General features: G+C 39.0%; 2 protein-coding genes across 3 annotated transcripts in view; one reads left to right on the top strand and one right to left on the bottom strand.

Moving 5' to 3' along the window:
* WDR13 (WD repeat domain 13) overlaps nucleotides 1–1,351 on the bottom strand; it is a 65,199-nt gene extending 63,848 nt beyond the window's left edge. The window contains exon 1 of one of the 2 annotated variants that reach the window (XM_053696235.1): nucleotides 1,313–1,351. The gene's annotated coding sequence lies outside the window, so the exon portion shown is untranslated. Of the gene's footprint in view, nucleotides 1–1,219 lie in introns of both variants that reach the window. The other variant, XM_053696234.1, reaches the window with a different exon arrangement.
* Nucleotides 1,352–1,596: 245 nt separating this feature from the next.
* The window catches only part of ZWINT (ZW10 interacting kinetochore protein), a 64,074-nt gene continuing 39,724 nt past the window's right edge, over nucleotides 1,597–25,946 (top strand). The window contains exons 1-4 of the mRNA XM_053696065.1: nucleotides 1,597–1,788; nucleotides 13,822–13,912; nucleotides 17,384–17,507; nucleotides 17,668–17,834. Coding sequence (XP_053552040.1) covers nucleotides 1,769–1,788; nucleotides 13,822–13,912; nucleotides 17,384–17,507; nucleotides 17,668–17,834 — 402 coding nt within the window. The 5' untranslated portion in view covers nucleotides 1,597–1,768. The remainder of the gene's footprint in view (nucleotides 1,789–13,821; nucleotides 13,913–17,383; nucleotides 17,508–17,667; nucleotides 17,835–25,946) is intronic.

The following is a 25,946-nucleotide window of genomic DNA, read 5'->3' as shown; positions in this document are numbered from 1 at the left end:
TTCAGTCTTGAGGCTGTGTGACTCATCTCACACTGTATCCATGCAGCCTTGGACAGACAGCATCCAGTCTGCTGGTCCCCTTAGCCCTGCTCTTTCTGCTGTGGCCCTAAGATCAACTAACTGAAGTTTGTTAGGGGAACAGTGCTTTGGTGTCAGTGGGAAAAATAAGTGAGTGCACACCCCCCTCCCCATGCAGCATTGTCTAGTGCAAGGTGAGAGGGAACTTGTTCCTAGCAAAGAAGGGACATGTGCTGCTGTGGCTGATGTATAGTGTCATGCTGATACTTCACACATTAACGTAAGGTTTATTTTTATAGTTTTTGTTTTCTCTGTCTTAGATTTTACAGCTTCCCATAGTAGTTCTGCTGTTCCAGTCAGTAAACTTATATTGCACTTCCATGCTTCCTCCTCAGTCTTTACCTTGCTTTGCTCCTGTTGGCTGCCCTAAATCTCTTTAATCAGCTAACCTCACACCAGAATCACATTCAAAAGAATATTAAATGAATCCACAGTGGAGGAATTTATATATTTATTTACTTATTAGTACTGCTTAGGTCCAGTTTCACATATTGCAATTTATTTCATTTTTTGAAATGATTAGCTCAGCAGTGGATGATCCACTGCTGGGCTAATAATTAAAAAAAAAATTGATTTAGTTATTTTTTGGGATGGAGAGCGAAATTGCATGGGGGGGGGGGCAAGAAAATTTTCGCCCAGGGTCCAGTTAATATTAAAGACAGCCCTGCTCAAGTCACCCACATCAGACAAATCAGTCCAGTGTGTCCCTCCATGAATAAAGAACCCTAACCAATTCAGACAGACACATTATTTTCATTGTATGTGTGACCAGATAAATACTGTGTTTAGGGACAACACAACTGCAAACAGCTAAACACCCCTATAGAACTGATCATCATAACCTTACACAGTGTCTCCTCTCATTGTCACACACATTTATATTGACTTGTTGAACACACACTAGGACTGCAATACAGCCTGATACCTCAGTGGGCAAAAATGTAACCAAAAAAACCCTCACAGCAGTTTCACAAAATTATGTAGACATGCACTGGCCTCAGTAAACCTGCTGCTAGGATAGAATAGGAGCTGGTGAAGCTGAGAATGAGGCCGTAGCAAGAAAAACCGGAAATATTTTTTTATTTCGAGCAGCACAATTAGTATGGTATTCTCTGCAGCAGTTTCACTAGAATTCACTTACCTCAGCAATATACCGGGATTCAGCTACAGAGAACCGTACAGGGCTGCACTGGACATTTAATGAATTTGTGACAGTGATATACACTGACATTACCTGGTATTTTCAGCTGGTGGTGACGTCACATGGTCAGCCACGCCCAGCACGCTGACGTCGTCACCACCTCCCATCTACCCCTAACAGCTGTAATTCCTTACCGTATAATGACAGATAGGCGTGTCAGAAGCCTGTCAGTCACATGAGATAGTGGGCGTGGCAGAAAAAAATTGACAGTTCGCTATGAGCGACTCCCTTGCTAGTAAGAAAAAGATTGGGAGAGCAGTTGGCATTTATGCAATGATTGTTCTTTCCTGGAGATAGGATACTGTATATGATTTATATATTCTTTTTAAACAAAACGGAGAAATGTGCAGTGCTTTGGGTGTACCAAAATGGCCGTATCATTTCCATGACAACGAGCGCAATGACTGCCGGGTGTGGACTTGTATTAGTTTACATAGCTAGGCAGCTCAACCAATCCGCATAGGGATAAGTGAGCGGGAAAGTGTAAACATGGAGGAGGTAGCTCAGAGGTGAGTTCCTGCACAGTTGGCTTGCGTGACTTACTTGCTATGTACATATGATACAAAGTGATACTATTTATTACCTCCATTCCTCCAAATTGTCATATCTTAACTAATTAAGACACAGGTGAAATAATCAGCTGATGGGTGGGAGCAGGTTAGTAACCATGGTTACTGATCAGCTGATTATTTCACCTGTGCCGAAGTATAGATAGTTATGGAAACCTGGTCTGTTAGGGGAACATGAGGACTGGAGTTAGAAACACATAGAATATCCATGTTGTATGTTTTCATACCCTCTATAGTGGTGTGGGCGTGGTTATGCAAATTGTACAATGCATGCTGGGAAGTGAATATTATGTGAGGAGGAGTTTAAATATGGTAAATTATATAGTAATACATTTTTTGACAATTATATTTTTGACTCCCTAATAATAACTCATATATATATATATACCAATACAAAAGTCAGCACTCAGTGGTCTTAAATAAAAAACAACTTAGCGTTCAATCTTATTTCATAAAAACGGCATAACATTTCGAAGCCCAATTGGCTCCTTTGCCAAATGCAATACAAAGTCTTACCTTAAACCTCATACACGTACATCCCCTTATATACATACCAAAAGTGATACTACAATACATTACACCTAGGCGGCATGAAAGCCATGTGCGCATGGGTCAAAGATAGGCGGCGCGCGAGTGAAGTCATGTAGTGCCGGTCGACTCTCTACTGCTCAGCATGCTAAGGCACTGTGGCTAAGCTCTGTAGCAACCCAAGGGTTGCAGGTTCGATCCCCGGCGAGGTCCACTCAGCCTTTCATCCTTTTGAGGTCGATAAAATGAGCAGCGCCTTGAGACCCTTACGGGTGATTAGCCGTGCTTTACAAGTACCCAATACATACATACTGCGCAACTGCCGTGTAACTTCCAGCCATAATTTGCACAATGGAACCATCAACAGTAACAATGTGCATATTTGTTGGCAAATGGCAAAAGATACATTTGTCCCTCATTAAGCCATCAATCTTACGGTGTAAACAATATTTGATAAAAGTATATTTACAAATATATACATTAAAAACTATCTATGGCATACCTTCTAATATTACCACCTAGAGTATTTTTCTGGTGACTGATGAAGTATGGTAGATAGAGGATCCAACATAGGTATAATGCGGATTTGAAGAATATATCTATGTTCTCCAAGGTACATTTTTAGTGTCCCCAGCTATTTATAATACATATAGATACTTATGACACTCAGTCCTGTAATAGAAACTTATTGTTTGCCAAAGAAAGGGACAAAATCCAGGATGGTGTTAAGTCCTTTGGGTGCCACTGTGTCGAGTAGATAAAACCATTTAGACTACATGCGTAACAGCTTCTGTGCGCAATTGCCTTCCCTCCGTAGAGGTGGTATATGATTGATTAGCATAGTTCTAAGGCTCGCCTGGTTGTATGTGTGTTGTACAAAATGACAAGCCACTGGCTGATCTGAATCCCCATTTTTTTTATCACTTCCCTAATGACAAATCTATGATTCGCCATACGTTCCCTGAACATATCTTTTCCATTTGCCAACAAATATGCACATTGTTACTGTTGATGGTTCTGTTGTGCTGGAAGTTACGTGTGAGTTGACAGCTACTATTCTAATCCGATTGGTCAATCCTACTATGGAATTTTACAGGTCCACAGAGATGAGGGCTTCTGATAAGTCTAGATCGTTACAGGTCTTTACTACTTCGTGGCGCGAAAAAAAAATTGACGCGTAATTGAGTCTAGGGTGATGGAAGTTTCGTCATTTCCTGCGTCTTTGTTGACGTAAGTTGTTTTGGAGCAAAGTCGCACTTGTTATGACGCGAGTTGCGTCATTTCCTGATGTTAGCTTTGGCGCCAAATTTTTTTTACTTCCTTTTGCGTAATACTTGGTGCCAAAAAGGTTTTGTATATTACCCCTCTTCCTTTAATGCTTCTGGTTCTCTTCATATTATTAAGAGATATGATGCTTATTTTTTTTTGTATCTTACCTTAGCATAAGCATTTTTTCACATTCCTGAAACTGCTATTTGAGGAAATTGGATATTTTGTTAAAATGTTGAATTTTTCTTTTAAAATTTTGCAAGATGTCTCAGTCAGATCCTGCCTCTGATGGTGCTGTAGAAACCATGCTGCCTGAACACAGTTCTACCAAAGCGAAGTGTGTCTGTTGTAAATTAACTGATGTTATTTCTTCAGCCCAATTATGTGGCATCTGTCATGATAAGCTTTTGCATGCGGATACTGTTTCTATTCGTACTAATACATCGTCTGTTCCTTCAACATCTAATTTACCTAATATTCTTGCAGATGTAAAGAATTATGTTGCTGCAGCTATAGATAAGGCTATGTCTGCTATTCCGCCTTCAAATAAACATAAAAGGTCTTTTAAAACTTCTCATAATTCTGATGAACTTTGTATTGATCGACAGCATACTAAAATGTCCTCTGCTGATGAGGATTCCTCTGGTTCAGAGGATCCTCATTCAGATTCTGAAATTGACAAATCTCCCTATCTGTTTAAGATTGATTATATTCATTCTTTGTTAAAGGAAGTTCTGGTTACTTTTGGGTATTGAAGAGTCTAGTCCTCTTGATAACAAAGCCAGTAATAAATTCTGTTTTTAAACCTCCTAAGGTTGCTCCTGAGGTTTATCCTATTCCAGATGTTGTTTCTGATATGATTACTAAAGAATGGTCTAAGCCTGGTTCTTCTTTAAATCATTCTATGTTTAATACGTTGTATCCTTTACCTGTGGCTAATTTAGAGTTTTGGGAAAAAGTCCCTATGGTTGATAGGGCTATTTCCACTCTTGCCAAACGTACTACTATTCCTATGGAAGATTTACATTCCGGTTATATATTTATACCTGCCATTGCTATGGCTGATTTGGCTGCTGCTTCAACTTTTTGGTTGGACAGTTTAGCTTGTCAGGTAGAAGCTCATGATTTATCTAGCATTATTCTTCTGCTTCAACATGCTAATCATTTAATTTGTGATGCTATATTTGACATTATTAAGATCAATGTTAAATCTATGTCTTTAGCTATTTTAGCCAGAAGAGCTTTATGGCTTAAATCTTGGAATGCTGACATGGTGTCTAAATCTAGGTTATTATCTCTATCTTTCCAGGGTAAGAATTTATTTGGTTCTCAATTGGATTCTATTATTTCCACTATTACTGGGGGGAAAGGAGTTTTTCTTTTACCTCAAGATAAAGTCTAAAGGTAAATTTAAGGTTTCTAATCGTTTTCGTTCCTTTCATCGGAATAAGGAACAAATGTCGACTCCTTCCCCTAAGGCCTCTGGTTCCAATTGGAGACCATCTTCAAATTGGAATAAAACCAAGCCTTATAAAAAACCAAATCCAGCCCCCACGACTGCATGAAGGTGCGGCCCTCAATCCAGTTAAGCTGGTGAGGGGCAGATTGAAATTATTTCAGGAAATTTGGTCAGGGTTGAACAGGGTTTGTGGTTCTATTCAAATCTATTCATTGTCCCATTGAAAGAGAATTCTTTCAGATCACTTCTGGATCTGAAACTTTTATATCATTTTGTATGAGTCCCAACTTTCAAGATGGTGACTATAAGGACTATTCTACTTTTTGTTCAGCAAGAGCATTTTATGTTCACAATAGGCTTACAAGATGCTTATCTTCATATTCCAATTCATCCACACCATTATTACTTTCTAAGATTCTCTTTTCTAGACAAGCGTTACCAGTTTGTCGCTCTTCCATTTGGCCTAGCAACAGCTCCAAAGAATCTTTTCAAAGGTTCTAGGGCTGCAACTAACGATTATTTTCATAATCGATTAATCGGTCGATTATTTTTTCAATTAATCGACTAATCGGATAAAAAGAGAATCAATAATAGTTTTCTATGTTTTAAATAAAATCCACATAATGAGTGTTACAAATCTAAACTTCAGACTAAAACTTTACATTAACACAACTGTTTCTTCAATTTTTAAGCAGCAGAGCACAGTTTTATAATTAAACAAAACCAAACCACAAACTGTTTGAAAAGAGGTAGAACTAGAAAGAGTTAGACTATCACTGTTAATAACATTCTGTTATTCACTGTTTCAGAAACTTTGCATTGAAATGCAAAAATCTCAACATGTCCACATGCTTCTGGCTAAGGCTGGTTCTCTGTTTGCAGCTATATTTCCTGCAGCAGAGAAAAGGCTGTTGAGGTGTATAAGTAGGGTTTTGCCAATTTCACCAAAGTGGGATATTTATCTTTGTTAGCTCTTCACCAATGCTAAGTGTTTTCTACCTTGGCAAGGGGCCTCTCAATAAAGTAACCCTTGACTTCATTCTAACATAAACATATCTTGAATATCTATATGCAATGGTAAATAACCAGCTATAAGGTTAGGGGAAATATCTAGTCCGCTCTAAAAATAACGAATATATACTTATAAAGGTTGAATCTGGTACATATCACAATTTATAAAAAATATAAAAAAACAAAATCAAAAGCGCTAAGGACTATATATCAATAACAGGACAAAGCCTTACACGTTTATTTATACAGTACATATAATCAGCAATAGCAAGCAAACCGCTAACAATTGTGCAAACAGATAATAGTGCACATCAGTTCAAATAGCAACTCCCATCAATCTAGGGGCTAGGTATAAATAACAAGCTCAGCACTATATCATGCAAAGCATAGTTCCAAATCACCAGATTTAATATAAACAATCCAAATGATGACCATTATATCTGGGTTGCACATAAGCCAGGGGTAGCTGTAAACTTATACTGTCCTGAAAAAGTGAAAAGTAGACGTCTGTAGATGTCCTTTAGGCTAAGGACATAACCATAACACACAATACCATGTGCAGGAGTTCATTGGAGTGAATCAGCTGGTGTTGTGCACAGAGCAACTAATTGCAAACCAACTAATCAATTATGAGATTCGTTGACAACTATTTTCATAATCGATTATCGATTATGACGAATAGTTGTTGCAGCTCTAAAAGGTTCTCGGTGCCCTTTTATCTGTAATCAGAGAGCAGGGTATTGCAGTGTTTCCTTATTTGGACGATATCTTGGTACTAGCTCAGTCTTTTCATTTAGCAGAATCTCACACGAAACAACTAGTGTCGTCTCTTCAAAGGCATGGTTGGAGGATCAATTTACAAACGAGTTTCTTGATTCCTCAAACAAGGGTCACCTTTTTAGGTTTCCAGATAGATTCAGTGTCCATGACTTTGTCTTTAACAGACAAGAGGCGAATGAAATTGGTTTTAGCTTGTCTAAACCTTCAGCCTCAATCGTTCCCTTCAGTGGCTATGTGCATGGAAGTTTTAGGTCTTATTACTGCAGCATCAGACGCGATCCACTTTGCTCATTTTCATATGAGACCTCTGCAGCTTTGCATGCTGAATCAATGGTGCAGGGATTATACTCTGATATAACAACTGATATACTTAAATCTCAACATTCAACTCTCTCTGTCATGGTGGTTGGACCATCATCGGATTGTTCGAGGGGCCTCTTTTGTTCATACTTCCTGGACTGTGATTTCAACAGACGCAAGTCTTAGAGGTTGGGGAGCTGTCTGGGGGTCTCCTGACAACACAAGGCGTTTGGAAACCTCAAGAGGCGAGGTTGCCAATCAATGTTTTAGAACTCCATGCTAACTTCAGAGCTCTTCAGGCTTGGCCTCTGTAAAGAGAGAACTTTTTATTTATTTTCAGACAGACAATATCACAACAGTGGCATATGTTAATCATCAGGGAGGGACTCGTAGCTCTTTAGCAATGAAAGAAGTATCTCGGATACTTTTTTGGGCGAAGTCCAACTCTTGTCTAATTTCTGCAATTCATATTCCAGGTGTAGACAATTTGGAAGCGGATTATCTCAGTCGTCAGACTTTGCATCCGGGGGAGTGGTCTCTCCATCCAGATGTGTTTCATCAGATTGTACAAATGTGGGGTCTTCCAGAAATAGATTTGATGGCCTCTTGTTTGAACACAAAACTTCCCAGATATCTTTCCAGATCCAAGGATCCTCAGGCAGAGATGGTGGATGCTTTAGCAGATCCTTGGTTTTACCAACCTGCTTACATTTTTCCGCTTCTAGTTCTTCTTCCAAGGGTGATCTCCAAGATCATAATAGAACAATCTCATGTGTTCTGATAGCACCAGCATGGCCTCACAGGTTCTGGTATGCGGATCTTGTCCGGATGTCCAGTTGCCAGCTTTGGCCACTTCCTTTAAGGCCAGACCTTCTGTCTCAAGGGCCTTTTTTCCCATCAGGATCTCAAATCTCTAAATTTGAAGGTATGGAAATTGAATGCTTAGTTCTTGGTCATAGAGGTTTCTCTGACTCATTGATTAACACTATGTTACAGGCTCATAAGTCTGTTTCAAGGAAGATTTATTATCGTGTTTCTCTCTCTCTCTTTTTCTCTCTCTCTTTTTCTCTCTCTCTTTTTCTCTCTCTCTTTTTCTCTCTCTCTTTTTCTCTCTCTCTTTTTCTCTCTCTCTTTTTCTCTCTCTCTTATATTGTCTGTAATGTCTGAATTTCACCTTTAAAAATAAGCATGCAGTTATTAAAGGGACATGAAACCCAAAACATTTCTTTGATGATTTAGGTAAAGCATTACATTTTTAAACAACTTTTTAGTTTATTCTATTATCAAATTTCCTTCATTCTCTTAGTATCATTTGTTGAAGGAGCAGCAATGCACTACTGGTTTCTAACTGAACACATGCGTCAGCCAAAGACAATTGTTATATATCTGCAGCCACCAATCAGCAGCTAGAACCTAGGTTATGTGCTGCTCCTGAGCTTTCCGAGATAAACCAATCGGCTAAGGATAAGATAAGGAAGCAAATTAAATATTGAATGTCTAATTATGACTTTACTGTGCCTTTAAAAAAATGTGTTAAAGGGACATTGTAGTAAAATGTAAAATCATTTTTTACCACATGTATCACTGCTAGTTTTATTAGTTACCACAACTTTTGTGCATTATGTAGCATGCAGGATGGACATATATGGTGCATACTAGGTATGGCTATGTTATCCGCAGTTGTATGGATGCTAAAGGGACATACTATAGTTCAGTGCTTGACAAAGGAGCCAGTATAAATATTTAGGAGCCAGGCATATTTTTAGGAGCCAGACAGTTGGATTTGTATATAGATATTTGGAGAATAACTCAAAAAGTTAGGAGCCAGGAGTAAAATTCCAGGTGCCAGTGGCTCCCTAGCTCCCAGGCTCCTGGGTTTGTCGAGCCCTGCTATAGTGTGATAATAAAATGTTCTAATGCAGAGTAATTCATATGCCAGCGGTGCCTTAAAACTGATCCTAGCATCTGCCGCTTGACTACAGCGAGCAGCCTGTTTTTGCTGCCCATTAAAAGGAACAGTCTAGTCAAAATTAAACTTTCATGATTCAGATAGAGCATTCAATTTTAAGCAACCTTCTAATTTACTCCTATTATGTTTTCTTCGTTCTCTTGGTATCTTTATTTGAAAAAGCAAGAATGTAAGCAAGTTCTACCCAGGGTGCTGAACCAAAAATGGGCTAGCTCCTAAGCTTACATTCTTGCTTTTTCAAATAAAGATATCAAGAGAACGAAGAGAAATTGATAATAGAAGTACATTTAAAAGTTGATTTAAATTGCCTGCTCTATCACAAAAATTGTTATTATCTAAAAAAGATAGATAACGCCTTTACTACCCATCCCCCAGCTTTGCACAACCAACATTGTTAGATTAATATACTTTATAGCATTTAAACCTCTAAATTCCTGCCTGTTTCAAAGGCTCTATGGGCAGCCTTTTAATCACATGCTTTTGTATTTGCTTTTCACAACAGGAGACTACTAGTTCATGTGGGCAAAGTGGTTAAACACATAGTAAAAGCCGTAAAGGGAATGTAAAATAAAATTTAAATGTAAATGAATTGGATGGAAAATGACATTTTAAGCAACTTTTCGGTTTACTTATGATCAATTTTGCTTCCTATCCGCCTTCCTAGGTCTCTTTTTCAGCAAAGTATTCCAAGAGAACAAATCAAATTTGATAATGGAAGTAAATTGGAAATGTGTTTAAATGTCTATCTGATTAATGAACATTTAATTTTAACTTTATTGTCCCCTTAAAGAAGCAGCCCCCATTGTGGTAGAATGTCACCTTGGCTTTCCCTTCCTAGCTCAGTGCCTGCAAGGTTCATGTATAGTAGAATTACAATGAGTGCAGCGGGCAGGGCTGATGATCAGATCATTATTATTCTGTATGTCCATCTGCTCTTGCAATTCTGCCCCTGCCCACTAAAATAAGTTTGTCTGTAAGCAACATCCTTTCCTATGTGCAGAAGTCTGGGAGTCAATATCCAGCTCCTCAGCAACACAAGCAGTATCTGGGAGTCAATATCCAGCTCCTCAGCAACACAAGCAGTATCTGGGAGTCAAAATCCAGCTCTTCAGCAACACAAGCAGTATCTGGGAGTCAATATCCAGCTCCTCTGCAACACAAGCAGTATCTGGGAGTCAATATCCAGCTCCTCAGCAACACAAGCAGTATCTGGGAGTCAATATCCAGCTCCTCTGCAACACAAGCAGTATCTGGGAGTCAATATCCAGCTCCTCAGCAACACAAGCAGTATCTGGGAGTCAATATCCAGCTCCTCAGCAACACAAGCAGTATCTGGGAGTCAATATCCAGCTCCTCTGCAACACAAGCAGTATCTGGGAGTCAATATCCAGCTCCTCTGCAACACAAGCAGTATCTGGGAGTCAATATCCAGCTCCTCAGCAACACAGGCAGTATCTGGGAGTCAATATCCAGCTCCTCAGCAACACAGGCAGTATCTGGGAGTCAATATCCAGCTCCTCAGCAACACAGGCAGTATCTGGGAGTCAATATCCGCTCCTCTGCAACACAAGCAGTATCTGGGAGTCAATATCCAGCTCCTCAGCAACACAAGCAGTATCTGGGAGTCAATATCCAGCTCCTCAGCAACACAAGCAGTATCTGGGAGTCAATATCCAGCTCCTCAGCAACACAAGCAGTATCTGGGAGTCAATATCCAGCTCCTCAGCAACACAGGCAGTATCTGGGAGTCAATATCCAGCTCCTCTGCAACACAGGCAGTATCTGGGAGTCAATATCCAGCTCCTCTGCAACACAGGCAGTATCTGGGAGTCAATATCCAGCTCCTCAGCAACACAAGCAGTACCTGGGAGTCAATATCCAGCTCCTCTGCAACACAGGCAGTATCTGGGAGTCAATATCCAGCTCCTCTGCAACACAGGCAGTATCTGGGAGTCAATATCCAGCTCCTCTGCAACACAGGCAGTATCTGGGAGTCAATATCCAGCTCCTCTGCAACACAGGCAGTATCTGGGAGTCAATATCCAGCTCCTCAGCAACACAGGCAGTATCTGGGAGTCAATATCCAGCTCCTCAGCAACACAGGCAGTATCTGGGAGTCAATATCCAGCTCCTCTGCAACACAGGCAGTATCTGGGAGTCAATATCCGCTCCTCAGCAACACAAGCAGTATCTGGGAGTCAATATCCAGCTCCTCTGCAACACAAGCAGTATCTGGGAGTCAATATCCAGCTCCTCAGCAACACAAGCAGTATCTGGGAGTCAATATCCAGCTCCTCTGCAACACAGGCAGTATCTGGGAGTCAATATCCAGCTCCTCAGCAACACAGGCATTATCTGGGAGTCAATATCCAGCTCCTCAGCAACACAAGCAGTATCTGGGAGTCAATATCCAGCTCCTCAGCAACACAAGCAGTATCTGGGAGTCAATATCCAGCTCCTCTGCAACACAGGCATTATCTGGGAGTCAATATCCAGCTCCTCAGCAACACAGGCATTATCTGGGAGTCAATATCCAGCTCCTCAGCAACACAAGCAGTATCTGGGAGTCAATATCCAGCTCCTCAGCAACACAAGCAGTATCTGGGAGTCAATATCCAGCTCCTCTGCAACACAGGCATTATCTGGGAGTCAATATCCAGCTCCTCGGCAACACAAGCAGTATCTGGGAGTCAATATCCAGCTCCTCTGCAACACAAGCAGTATCTGGGAGTCAATATCCAGCTCCTCAGCAACACAAGCAGTATCTGGGAGTCAATATCCAGCTCCTCTGCAACACAAGCAGTATCTGGGAGTCAATATCCAGCTCCTCTGCAACACAAGCAGTATCTGGGAGTCAATATCCAGCTCCTCTGCAACACAAGCAGTATCTGGGAGTCAATATCCAGCTCCTCTGCAACACAGGCAGTTTCTGGGAGTCAATATCCAGCTCCTCAGCAACACAAGCAGTATCTGGGAGTCAATATCCAGCTCCTCTGCAACACAGGCAGTATCTGGGAGGTCACCACTGGTTTTGGATTTCAGCAGCAGGAAGCTCATATAAAAGCCAAACTGTTTTGTAGAGATAGCAGAACCCTTGGTTTATGATCTGAAGCAGACCTATTCTTAGACTGTGACAGTAATGTTAAAAAGAGAAAAAAAAAAAAGTGGGTGTATTCATTTAAAGGGACACTAAACCCACAATGTTTTTCTTTTATGATTCAGATAGAGCATGCAATTTTAAGTAAGTTTCTAATTTACTCCTGTTATCAATTTGTCTTCGTTCTCTTGGTATCTTTATTTGAAAGGAATAAAAGCTTTGGAGCTGTCAGGATTTTTTCCCTGTTGTGTTTGCCATGTGCTGCTGGCAGCCATTTTACTCACCTCTCTTCCTGACTATGGTGCATTGTGGGGGATGCTGCTCACTTCCTGCACTTCCTTTTATGGCCAGACTGGTGTGCATCATCCATGTGAGACAGGATGCAGTCTCAGAATTGTGATGTCATCACTTATTATTTAAAGGGCCTCTGTTCAGTATGCTTTGCTTTTGCATTGTCTCAGACCTGTTTGTGAGAGTTCCTGTGTATTACCTGGCTGCCTGACGTCCTTTCTGGTTCCTGATCCCTGGCTTGTTCCTGACTGCTGTTTTCCTTGTTCCTGATTCCGGCTCGACTGACTATTCGCTTTGGCTCCTGACTCGGCTCGTCTGACTACCAGCTCTGGTTTTGACTCCTGACTTTTTATTTGACTTGTGGACTTTTTTATTATTTTTTGCTATTAATAAAGGTGTGATTATTTTTGCACTTCTTGTCTTAGTCTGATTCCTGGCACCCTGACAGGAGCTGGCCAATTTTTTGGTTCACAACCCTGGATAGCGCTTGTTGGTTGGTGGCTACATTTAGCCATCCAATCGGCGAACGCAACCCAGGTTCTGAACCTAAAATGGGCCGGCTCTAAAGCTTTCATTCTTTTTCAAATAAAGATGCAAAGAGAATGAAGAAAAATTGATAATAGGAGTAAATTAGAACATACAATTTTAAGCAAGTTTCTATCTAAATCATGAAAGAAAAAAAAAGTGTTTAGTATCCCTTTAATGATTATATGAAATATCACACAGCAAATATAAACATTTTTTATGGACCAAGAAGACATTTTTGTATTTGAAGGGCCATGATACCCAAATGTTAAAACACTTGAAAGTGATGCACCATAGCTGTAAAAGCTGACTAGAAAATATCACCGGAACATCTCTGTGAAAAAGGAAGATATTTTACCTCAAAACGTCCTAAATATTCACACCCCACTGCAAAGAGACAATGGCAGCCAATCAGTTCTTTTTGCTTTCCAGCCCCTTTCACTGGGTGTCCCAGCCTAACCTCATCAACAGTGTTAAACTGTGAGCTTCTAAGTAAGTTTTTAATAGGTTTTATACTGGATTTTTGGATCAGTATCTGTGCATATTCTTCTTTATAGTAGTGTCTATTACACGCAGTTATATGACAATTGGTGAATACTGTCCCTTTAATGCTTATTGGCTTATAATCAGCCAGTTATGATGAATAAGAACTACAGCTGTGTTCAGTTTCACATTGTCTCACTATAATCACTGTTTGTGTTGTGAAGATGCTGATTTTTCCACCCATTTTTTATTCCTCCACAGTCTTCTGGGCACTCTTCAGCAGAGCTTGGATGAGCGTCCCAAAGAGGAAGGGGATGAAGTACCAGCTAAAATACTGGTGGATTATTACATGGTAAGTCCTGAAATGCTGCCCTAATGCAGAAGAACCTGTTGCTTTGTGGGTAGTTGTAATGTTATTCAGCGGTGCTGGTTTTGCAGGAATATACTGGTGTAATAATACAGGTGAAACACCTTCAGTTGTCTGAGCTTTTCTGTATATAGAGGCTATTCATTTAAAGGGCCATAATACCCAAATGTTTAAATACTTGAAAGTGATGCAGCATAGCTGTAAAAAGCTGACTAGAAAATATCACCTGAACATCTCTATGTAAAAAAGAAAGATATTTTACCTCAAAAGTTCCTCAGTAGCCACATCCCATTGTAAAGGATTTCTAAGCAGCATTTTAGTATGTCTGTCCTGGGACAGCTTAGGGGATGAGCCTTGTGAACTCTCATATTATTTCACCAATCAGGTAAAGGAAGCTTACTATGAAATCTCATGAGAGTTAAGTCAAATCTCATGAGATCACAGTAAAAGAGTTCATGACCTCAGCACTGCTGATGCCGATTGGCTGCTGTTCATTTTTATTTTTACCTGCAGCTGGGAGCAGCTGAGTATAACTTTTTACACAGAACTTCCTCTGCTGAGCTGAGGAGATTGTGAGGTAAAATATATTCCTTTTTTACATAGAGATGCTCAGGTGAGATTTTCCTGTCAGCTTTTTACAGTTCTACTGCATCAGTTAGAAGTGATTTAGCATATGAGTATTATGTCCCTTTAATAAGCCACTCCCAAGGCAGAGCATGCTGTGATCTGAGATGTCATTGCAGAAAATGCAGCATGTCTGCAGAAAGAATGGGACACATGCTGGAATTGTTGGCGCTCTTTTGAGCTTTGCTCTGGCTGCAGTTTGTAAGTTTTCCTTAACACAGTGCATCCAGAGCAAAGTGCTGTTTGAAGAGGATAGTCAAATATGGATCAGCGCTTCAAAGCAGCACTGCAGCAGTAACTGGCTCTCTGTTTTTTTTTCAACCCAGCCCCCTAGTTTTTTGCAGTCTGCAAAGCTGTGACTTCTGTAAGATGTTCTTGTGAGCAATGTACCTTTTTCTTACTATATTTCTACCTTAAGATATTAGATTAAGAGAAAAGGAAACAAATTTGAGATATTTTCAAATATAACAAATTAGCTCCATGTTCAGATATTTTTTTCATAATGTGTATTCTATGCTATTATATTGTTTCAATTCTTTTCATTTCATATTATTCCTAGCGGTGTTTATCCGCTGACAATATCTCTTAGGTTGCAAAAGTGGCCGTGACAATAGAGTATTGCTTATCCGCTGCTAAACATATACCCCGTTTGTGCTTTCGGGCCCTATAGGGCCTTTGATATGGCTATCATAATGTATCAGTTTGTCCTATATCAATTAGCCCTCAAGAGGCTGGATAATTAGTCATCTATGAAAGTTGTTGAAAATATAAAACTGAGGTTTCAGAGGCTCATACTATATTATTTACTTGGAATTTTGTCTATTTTGCCATCTTCTCACTATTGTATTATGTCCTATGTGAATGTTATTTATGTTTGTTTATCACTATGCAAAACCTCAATAAAAATATTTATAAATTAAAAAAAATAAAAATTTTTTTTTTTATTTCAAAATGACCTGCAGAAAATTTTTCACGCAAAAAATCTCATCTCTGAAAGTGAAGAAAAGTTCTGCCTCTGGGTCAGCCACTGATCCACATATTACTGTTGTTCCCACCAACCTGAGATCATAATTAACTGAATTAAATTTTTTTTTAAGACTAGACATTTGGGTGCAGAGCTTGTAATTATTGATACTTTGCATAAAAGTGAATACATTTATGACACGCCAGATTTTCATGGCTCTTTTTAAAGGGGCATGAAAGGGACAGTAAAGTCAAAGGATTCTGATAGAGCATGCCGTTTTTAACAACTTTCTAATTTATGTCTAATATCAAACTTGCTTAGTTTTATTGGTATCCTTTGTTGAAAAGCATACATAGTTCGGCTTTCTATTCAAAACAAATTATTCTATCCCTTTCATCCCTTCTAGCAAAGCTTTTACTTCTAAATTTGCCAGTCCTGGTAACAAAGTGGTTTGAAACGTCCAACAAGTAAATGTGATCCTGTACTGGGTTACATTTCTATCTCTGGAGCCCTAGACAGTCATTTCTTGTGTGCCACTCAAGTAGTTTCCCCCACTTGCACCCATTGTCGCCTTTCTACTTAAAGGGACAGTCTACACCAATATTGTTATTGTTTCAAAAGATGGATAATGCCTTTACTACCCATTTCCCAGCTTTGCACAACAAACATTGTTTTATTAATATACTTTATAACCGTTAAACCTCTAAATTTCTGTGTGTTTCTAAGCCACTATAGACAGCCTCTTATCACATGCTTTTTTTATTAGCTTTTCACAAGGCAAAGCTAATCCATGTGGGCCATATAGATAACATTGTGCTCTCTCCCGCGGCTAAAATGCAAGTCAATAGATCATAAATAAATAAATAGCACTGAGATAAGGGAGTTGTCTTCAGAGGCTTAGATATGAGGTAATCACAGAAGTAAAAAGTATATTAAAGGGCCATAATACCCAAATGTTTAAACACTTGAAAGTGATGCAGTATAGCTGTAAAAAGCTGACTAGAAAATATCACCTGAACATCTCTATGTAAAAAAGAGATATTTTACCTCAAAAGTTCCACAGTAACCACATCCCATTGTAAAGGATTTCTAAGCAGCATATTAGTATGTCTGTCCTGGGACTGCTTAGGGGATGAGCCTCGTGCACTCTCATATTATTTCCCTATTCAGGTTAAAGGAAGTTTACTATGAAATCTCATGAGAGTTAAATCAAATCTCATGAGATCACAGTAAAAGAGTTCATGACCTCAGCACTGCTGATGCTGATTGGCTGCAGTTCATTTCTTCATTTTTTTTAATTTTTTTTACCTGCAGCTGGGCAGCAGCTGAGTATAACTTTTTGCACAGAACTTACTCTGCTGAGCTGAGGAGATTGTGAGGTAAAATATCTTCCTTTTTTACATAGAGATGCTCAGGTGATATTTTCCTGTCAGCTTTTTACAGTTATACTGCATCAGTTTCAAGTGATTTAGCATATGAGTATTATGTCCCTTTAATATAACCGTGTTGGCTGTGCAAATCCGGGGAATGGGTAATAAAGGGATTATCTATCTTTTTAAAACAATAACAAATTTGAAGTAGATTGTCCCTTTAAAGTCAGTGTAAATATGAAGTACAATCTCAGATGATCACTACACATGGCACAATAAATTAAGAAACTAACTAGTTGATTACAAATGTTACATCACTTGAACAGTTAACCAGGAGCCCTTCTAAGTGAAGATGTGTATAGGCAACTGTCTACTTTGCCTAATTACAATTCAGGTCTGAGCTGAATATAAAAACTGAGTGAGCTTGTAATTTAGGCTCGCTCAGTGATAATGTAAAGAGAATGTGCAAAGTGTGTATTTATTTACTTTTTTACACAGGAGAGACGACGGAAGCAGAAGATGCTGTGCGGACAACTGCGGCTCTTGTGCTTTCTGCTGGATTTCTTGCAAGTGACTGACCCTGCGAGCTGGGGCGAGGAGGAGACCAGTCCAGAGATGCTGAGTGAGTAGGAGGGTGAGAAGAAATTAGATTCAGAATGGGGGGGGAGCCTGAGGAAAACTTTAAGGTACAGGGTACACATAATGTGAGATTCGGGGTAACACATGTTAAGAAGTGGGTTATCAGCTTTGCTAACGGTCAACTGAGAGAATATCTCCTACAGGTTTGGAGGCAGAGGAGGAGAAGGGAAAGTGGAAGATGCTAAAGGCTGAGTACCTAAACAAGGTACAGGAGGTAGAGGGCATTCTTCCCCTCCTACTCAAGAAATTGCAGAGTCTGCAGGAGAAGAAACAAATATTGGAGAATACTCTGCAACATTACCAGAGCCAGGTAACTTTGTGACTCTAGTTAGCACGTTGCCCACATCAACCTGATGTGTTTATCAAACATGACAATCCATCTGATATGACCAAGCCTGCATCCACGTTACCCTAGCTACATCAACGCAACTCTGACGTTAGTGTGTGTGTCCACCTGAGATATCCCTGTGTGTGTCTGCTTGACCCTGAGATATCCCTGTGTGTGTCTGCTTGACCCTGAGATATGCCTGCGTGCGCCTGCTTGATCCTGAGAGATCACTGCGTGTGCCTGCTTGACCCTGAGATATCCCTGCTTGTGCCTGCTTGACCCTGAGATATCCCTGCTTGTGCCTGCTTGACCCTGAGATATCCCTGCGTGTGCCTGCTTGATCCTGAGCTATCCCTGCGTGTGCTTGCTTGATCCTGAGATATCCCTGCGTGTGCTTGATTGATCCTGAGATGTGCCTGCTTGATCCTGAGATATCCCTGCGTGTGCTTGCTTGATCCTGAGATGTGCCTGCTTGACCCTGAGATATCCCTACGTGTGCCTGCTTGACCCTGAGATATCCCTGCGTGTGCCTGCTTGACCCTGAGATATCCCTGCGTGTGCCTGCTTGACCCTGAGATATCCCTGCGTGTCTGCTTGACCCTGAGATATCCCTGCGTGTGTCTGCTTGACCCTAAGATATCCCTGCGTGACTGTTCACATTCAACGATCATATCTTAAATAACCTAACACAACACTTCCTGTATCATTATTTATCATATATAAAATACATTAGTCAGATAAAAGTACTCATCAATAAATATAAATATGAAGCACACAGATGTCCGTAAGATCAACTGGCGTGAGCAGCAGCAAGTCATGACCAAATATTATTATATAAAAGTTCTAATGTGCCCAATCGTTGATTTTTAAGTGGTATATCCCAACTTAGTCAATCAATGTACTTACGGACAGGTCCTCAATCCTATGAGGTAAGTGGAAGGCGTCGGGTGGAGAGGCAACTTCTTCCCACGATAACAAGATGTCTGTACAAATGGAGTTTGTAAAAACTTCAATCTCGACCCCAGGAGAATATTTGATAAAAAGAGGGAGACATCAAAAGAGAAACCTAGCTTGATCCTGTTTATTATATATATATATATATATATATATATATATATATATATCTCAAACCAATAGAACATTCAAAGTATGACCTATAGGAGAGGTACACTAGATAACCTCAATATAATATGAGGTTTCAGATGTGCGTTGCCCTTCAGACCAATACCACTACATGGATGCACAGAATACCTAGCTGTAATCAAGTAGTCAGTCACCAAAAACTGTCAGCATAGGGCTATGTGTGATATAGTTTGTAATGCCCAAGCAGCTTGATGAAATAGCAAAACACTGAGATAGTGTCAAATGTCTTAGTGGTGATTTCACATGTGTAACTTCGTAGCCAGGTGTGCCACCTCAAATTAAACCTAATGTGTTTCGAAGATGAAAAATCTTCTTTCTCAGAGGTAATGGAACTGAATCAATAGACCTGGCGTGTTGTGCGTGTGCGTTATAAAGCCTCTGTGAGCTCGTCCTGTGGCGTATGTGGTAGGGATAGGCCACTGAAGTCACATGATGTGAAAACTGATCTCACTGTTACATTTTCCTTACATTTAAAGTATATTATCTAAATAATGTGTACACTGAAACTAAAAAATCTTTATCTATATATCTTCAGCGGTAAAACATGAACTTCTAAAATCAAACAAATATTGCTCAATTGATTATCCATATTCACGATTACATTTGCACAAAATAAAAAATAAATATTAAAAATGCAGAAACATATAATTACATTGTTTATACAACATTAATACACTGATACTAAAATTGATATAGGATCGAAATAAATATAAACATGAAATTAAACCTTAAGATAAAATATAGGGGATATAAAAAGGTCTCATATTCATATAAATGCTGCAATATCGATCTCTTTGAGTCCCTCTGGATATAGAGTGTGTAAATAATGAATCCAGAAGGTCTCCCTTTGTCTTGGTTTTATCATTCTGTTTCCACTATTGGAAGGTGGTGGGATACATTCTAAAATTAGTGCCTCTCAAACAACTAGGTTCCTGATTATGAATTCCTTTATAAATGTTCTGATAAACTATGTCCTGTCACCCCATTAGTTGTATTTTTTATATGTTCTAAGAGTCTAACTTTGTAGGTTCTTTTAGATCTTCCTATGTATTGCATTTTGTAACTACATTCCAATAAATAAACTATGTATTGGATTTTACAATTAGTAAGGGAATAAATAGTACTTGTTTTGTTATTTGAATTGGATGTTACTATTTCTTTCATGTAATTGGCAAGAGTCCATGAGCTAGTGAAGTGTGGGATATACAATCCTACCAGGAGAGGCAAAGTTTCCCAAACCTCAAAATGCCTATAAATACACCCCTCACCACACCCACAATTCAGTTTTACAAACTTTGCCTCCCTATGGAGGTAGTGAAGTAAGTTTGTGCTTGATTTTCTTCTGTGATATGCGCTTCTCAGCATTTTGAAGCCTGATTCCTCTCAGAGTACAGTGTTTGTCAGAGGGATGTGAAGAGAGTATCGCCTATTGATTTTGTGGTTTTCCTCACGGGAAATCTTTCAAAGGTTCTCTGTTATCGGTCGTAGAGATTCATCTCCTACCTCCCTTTTCAGATCGACGCTATACTCTCATATTCCATTACCTCTACTGATACTGTTTCAGTACTGGTTTGGCTATCTGCTATATGTGGATGGGTGTCTTTCGGTAAGTATGTTTTCATTACTCTTAGCTATGGTTTGGCACTTTATGTATTAATATAAAGTTTTAAATATATGTACAGGTTTATGTATATTTCCTTTTGCAGTCTATCTGTTTCAAATTGGGAAAACATTTAGGAAGTTATTTTTTCTTACCTGGGGTATAGTCTTTTCTTCAAATTGACTGCTTTTTCATTAATTTTCGCAGGCAAAATTAGGCTTGAAAGGTCGCAAAATGCTGATATTTATTGGCGCGAGAATTTTTTGGCGTGAAGGTAAGTTTGGTGGCGCAAATTCGTCATTTCCAGGTTTCCTTGCACAAGGTTGCGTTTGTCATGACGCGAGTTGCTTCATTTCTGGATGTTAGCGCAAAAAAAGAATTAATTTTGCGTTGTGCGTCATACTTGGCGCCACATATTTTAATTATTTAAACCCTACTTCCTATATGCTTCTTGCCTTTTTTTATGCTCAGAGGACTATGCTGTTTGCATTTTTTTCCCATTCCTGAAACTGCCATATAAGGAAATTGATAATTTTGCTTTATATGTTGTTTTTTCTCTTACATTTGCAAGATGTCTCAATCTGATCCTGTCTCAGAAACCACTGTTGGAATCCTGCTGCCTGATATTAGTTCTAGCAAAGCTAAGTGTATCTGTTGTAAGTTTGTGCAGATTCTATCTCCAGCTGTAGTATGTAACAGTTGTCATGACAATCTTTTGCATGCAGAGAATGTATTCATCAGTACTAGTACAATGCCTGTTGTTCCTTCAACATCTGATGTACATGATATCCCTATGAATATTAAAGATTTTATTGCTGATGCGATTCAGAAGGCTTTGTCTGCTATTCCACCTTCTAATAAACGTAAAAGGTCTTTTAAAACTTCTCATAAGATTGATGAATTTTCAAATGACTGACAACATACTGAATTATCCTCCTCTGATGAGGATCTATCTGATTCAGAAGATCCTACCTCAGATATTGACACTGACAAATCTACTTATGTCTTTAAAATGGAGTATATTCGTAAATTATTAAAAGAAGTGTTGGTTACTTTGGATATTGAGGAATCTAGTCCTCTTGATATTAAAATTAGTAAACGTTTAAATTTTGTTTACAAACCTCCTGTGATTACTCCAGAGGTTTTTCCAGTTCCTGATGCTATTTCTGATATGATTTCTAAGGAATGGAATAGGCCTGGTACTTCTTTTATTCCTTCTTCTAGGTTTAAGAAGTTGTATCCTTTGCCAGCAGCTAGATTGGAGTTTTGGGAAAAAATCCCCAAAGTTGATGGGGCTATTTCTACTCTTGCCAAACGTACTACTATTCCTATGGAAGATAGTACTTCTTTTAAGGATCCTTTAGATAGGAAACTTGAATCGTATCTAAGGAAAGCTTATTTATTTTTTGGCTATATTCTTAGGCCTGCTATATCCATGGCTGATGTTGTAGCTGCATCAACTTTTTGGTTGGAAAGCTTAGCGCAACAGGAAACAGATTCTGATTTGTCTAGCATTGTTTGCTTGCTTCAACATGCTAATCATTTTATCTGTGATGCTATTTTTTATATCAAAATTGATGTTAAATCTATGTCTTTAGCTATTTTAGCTAGAAGAGCTTTGTGGCTAAAATATTGGAATGCGGACATGGTATCTAAGTCTAGATTACTATCTCTTTCCAAGGTAACAATTTATTTGGTTCTCAGTTGGATTCAATTATTTCAACTGTCACTGGGGGGAAGGGAGTTTTTTGCCTCAGGATAAAAGACCTAAGGGTAAATCTAAAGCTTCTAATCGTTTTCGTTCTTTTCGACAGAATAAGGAACAGAACGCCAATCCTTCCCCCAAAGAATCTGGTTCCAATTGGAAACCTTCTTCAAGTTGGAATAAAACCAAAGCCAGCCCCCAAGTCTGCATGAAGGTGTGGCCCTCATTTCAGCTCAGTTAGCGGGGGGCAGATTGAAATTTTTCCAAAACATTTGGTCAGATTCTGTCCAAAATTAGTGGATTCAGAGTATTGTCTCTCAAGGGTATCAAATAGGATTCAGATTAAGACCTCCTGTGAGAAGATTTTTTCTCACACATCCCAGCAAATCCAGTGAAGGTTCAGGCTTTTCTGAAGTGTGTTTCAGATCTGGGGCTTTCAGGGGTAATCATACAGTTCTGTTTCAGGAACAGGGTCTGGGGTTTTATTCAAATCTATTCATTGTTCCAAAGAAAGAAAATTCATTCAGGCCAGTTCTGCATCTGAAAATTTTGAATCATTTTGTAAGAGTGCCAACTTTCAAAATGGTAACTATATGGACTTTTCTGACTTTTGTTCAGCAAGGTCATTATATGTCCACAATAGACTTACAGGATGCATATCTTCATATTCCGATTCATCCAGACCACTATCGGTTTTTGAGATTCTCTTTACATTCTGCTGAATCTTACACAAATCAACTAGTGTTGTTTCTTCAAAGACATGGTTGGAGGATTAATTTACAGAAAAGTTCCTTGATTTTTCAGACAAGGGTCACCTTTTTAGGTTTCCAGATAGATTCAGTGTCCATGACTCTGTCTCTAACAGACAAGAGACCAATGAAATTGGTTTCAGCTTGTCAAAACCTTGAGTCTCAATCATTCCCTTCAGTGGCTATGTGCATGGAAGTTTTAGGTTTCATGACTGCAGCATCGGACACGATCCCCTTTGCTCGTTTTCATATGAGACCTCTTCAGCTTTGTATGCTGAATCAATGGTGCAGGGATTATTCAAGGATATCACAGTCAATATCCTTAAATCCCAACTTTCGACTCTCTCTGACTTGGTGGTTAAACCACCATCGTATTGTTCAAGGGACCCGTATTGTTCAAGGGAGTTTGGAAACCTCAAGAGGCGAGGTTACCAATTAATATTTTAGAACTCTGTGCTATTTTCAGGGCTCTTCAGATTTGGCCTCTGTTAAAGAGAGAATCATTTATTTGTTTTCAGACAGACAATATCACAACTGTGGCATATGTCAATCATCAGAGTGGGACTCTCAGTTCCCGAACTATGAAAGAGGTATCTCGGATACTTTCTTGGGCAGAATCCAGCTCTTGTCTAATTTCTGCGGTACATATCCCAGGTGTAGACAATTGGGAAGCGGATTATCTCAGCCGTCAGACTTTACATCCGGCGGTCGCCCCATCCAGATGTGTTTTTTCAGATTGTTCAGATGTGGGGTCTTCCAGAAATAGATCTGATGACTTCCCTTCTAAACAAAAAACTTCCCAGGTACTTGTCCAGTTCCAGAAATCCTCAGGCGGAGTCGGTGGATGCGTTGGCAGTTCCTTGGTTTTACCAACCTGCTTATATCTTTCCACCACTAGTTCTTCTTCCAAGAGTGATCTCCAAGATCGTCATGGAACAGTCGTTTGTGTTTCTGGTAGCACCATCATGGCCTCACAGGTTTTGGTATGCAGATCTTGTTCGGATGTCCAGTTGCCAATCTTGGCCACTTCCTTTAAGACCAGACCTTTTGTCTCAAGGTCCGTTTTTCCATCAGGATCTCAAATCATTAAATTTGAAAGTATGGAAATTGAACGCTTAGTGCTTAGTCATAGAGGTTTCTCTGACTCAGTGATTTATACTATATTACAGGCTCGTAAATCTGTTTCTAGGAAGATTTTGGAGTTTGGAAGACTTTCTCATAAATTCTCCTGGCATTCTTTTAGAATTCCTAGAATTTTACAGTTTCTTCAGGATGGTTTGGATTAAGGTTTGTCTGCAAGTTCCTTGAAGGGACAAATCTCAGCTCTTTCTGTTTTATTTCACAGAAAGATAGCTAAACTTCCTGATATTCTCTGTTTTATACATGCTTTGGTCCGTATCAAGCCTGTCATTAAATTAATCTCTCCTCCTTGGAGTCTTATTTTGGTTTTAAGGCTTTACAGGCTTCTCCTTTTGAGCCCATGCATTCTTTGGATATTAAACTACTTTCTTGGAAAGTGTTGTTCCTTTTGGTTATCTCTTCTGTTAGAAAAATTTCCGAATTATCTGCTCCTTCTTGTGAGTCTCCTTTTCTGATTTTTCATGAGGATAAGGCAGTTTTGCGGACTTCATTTGAATTTCTTCCTAAGTTTGTGAATTCTAATAACATTAATAGGGAAATTGTTGTTCCCTCTTTGTGTCCTAATCCTAAGAATTCTTTGGATAGATCCTTACATTCTTTGGATGTTTTTAGAACTTTGAAATATTATGTTGAAGCTACTAAAGATTTCAGGAAGACTTCCATTCTATTTGTTGTCTTTTCTGGTTCTAGGAAAGGTCAGAAAAGCTTCTGCCATTTCCTTGGCATCTTGGTTAAAGCTTTTGATTCATCAGGCTTATTTGGAGTCGAGTCAGGACACCGCCTCCGAGAATCGCAGCTCATTCTACTAGATCAGTCTCCACTTCGTGGGCCGTTAAGAATGAAGCTTCAGTTGATCAGATTTGCAAAGCAGCAACTTGGTCTTCTTTGCATACATTTACTAAATTCTACCGTTTTTATGTGTTTGCCTCTTTTTTTTTTGGTAGAAAAGTTCTTCAGGCAGCTGTTTCAGTTTGATTCCTCTGCTTATGTTTTTTCTTTTCAATTATGAGAAAAACTTATTTTTTGGATGTGGATTTAATTTTTTTAGCGGAAAATGGCTGTTTTTATTTGTATCCCTCCCTCTCTAGTGACTCTTCTGTGGAGTACCACATCTTGGGTATTAATATCCCATACGTCACTAGCTCATGGACTCTTGCAAATTACATGAAAGAAAACATAATTTATGTAAGAACTTACCTGATAAATTCATTTCTTTCATATTGGCAAGAGTCCATGAGACCCACCCTGTTTATGGTGGTTATGATTTTTTGTATAAAGCACAATTATATTTCCATTTCCTTTTTTGATGCTTTCTACTCCTTTTTCTATCACCCCACTACTTGGCTATTTGTTAAACTGAATTGTGGGTGTGGTGAGGGGTGTATTTATAGGCATTTTAAGCTTTGGGAAACTTTGCCTCTCCTGCTAGGATTGTATATCCCATATGTCACTAGCTCATGGACTCTTGCCAATATGAAAGAAATGAATTTATCAGGTAAGTTCTTACATAAATTATGTTTCTTGTCTGCTTATTTGAATTATAAGCATGGGAGCAACCTTCATAATTTTAAACGGTTGCATTAAAAAAAACTTTTTTTTTTGTCAAGCCAATTTAATAGTTTTTCATTTTTTTTTAATCTGATAGGTGCTGATATATATATTTTTTTTTATTAAGGTTCTTAGGTCTCTTGAAAATAAACCTCTGTTCTTCTCCTATATGCTTTGATAACATTTTATCTTGTTTTAATATAGGCCAA

This window comes from Bombina bombina, chromosome 12, assembly GCF_027579735.1.
Source record: "Bombina bombina isolate aBomBom1 chromosome 12, aBomBom1.pri, whole genome shotgun sequence".
NCBI classification, from domain to species: domain Eukaryota; kingdom Metazoa; phylum Chordata; class Amphibia; order Anura; family Bombinatoridae; genus Bombina; species Bombina bombina.
Note: the sequence above shows the minus strand (reverse complement) of the source record. Positions and strands in the feature narration are given on the sequence as shown.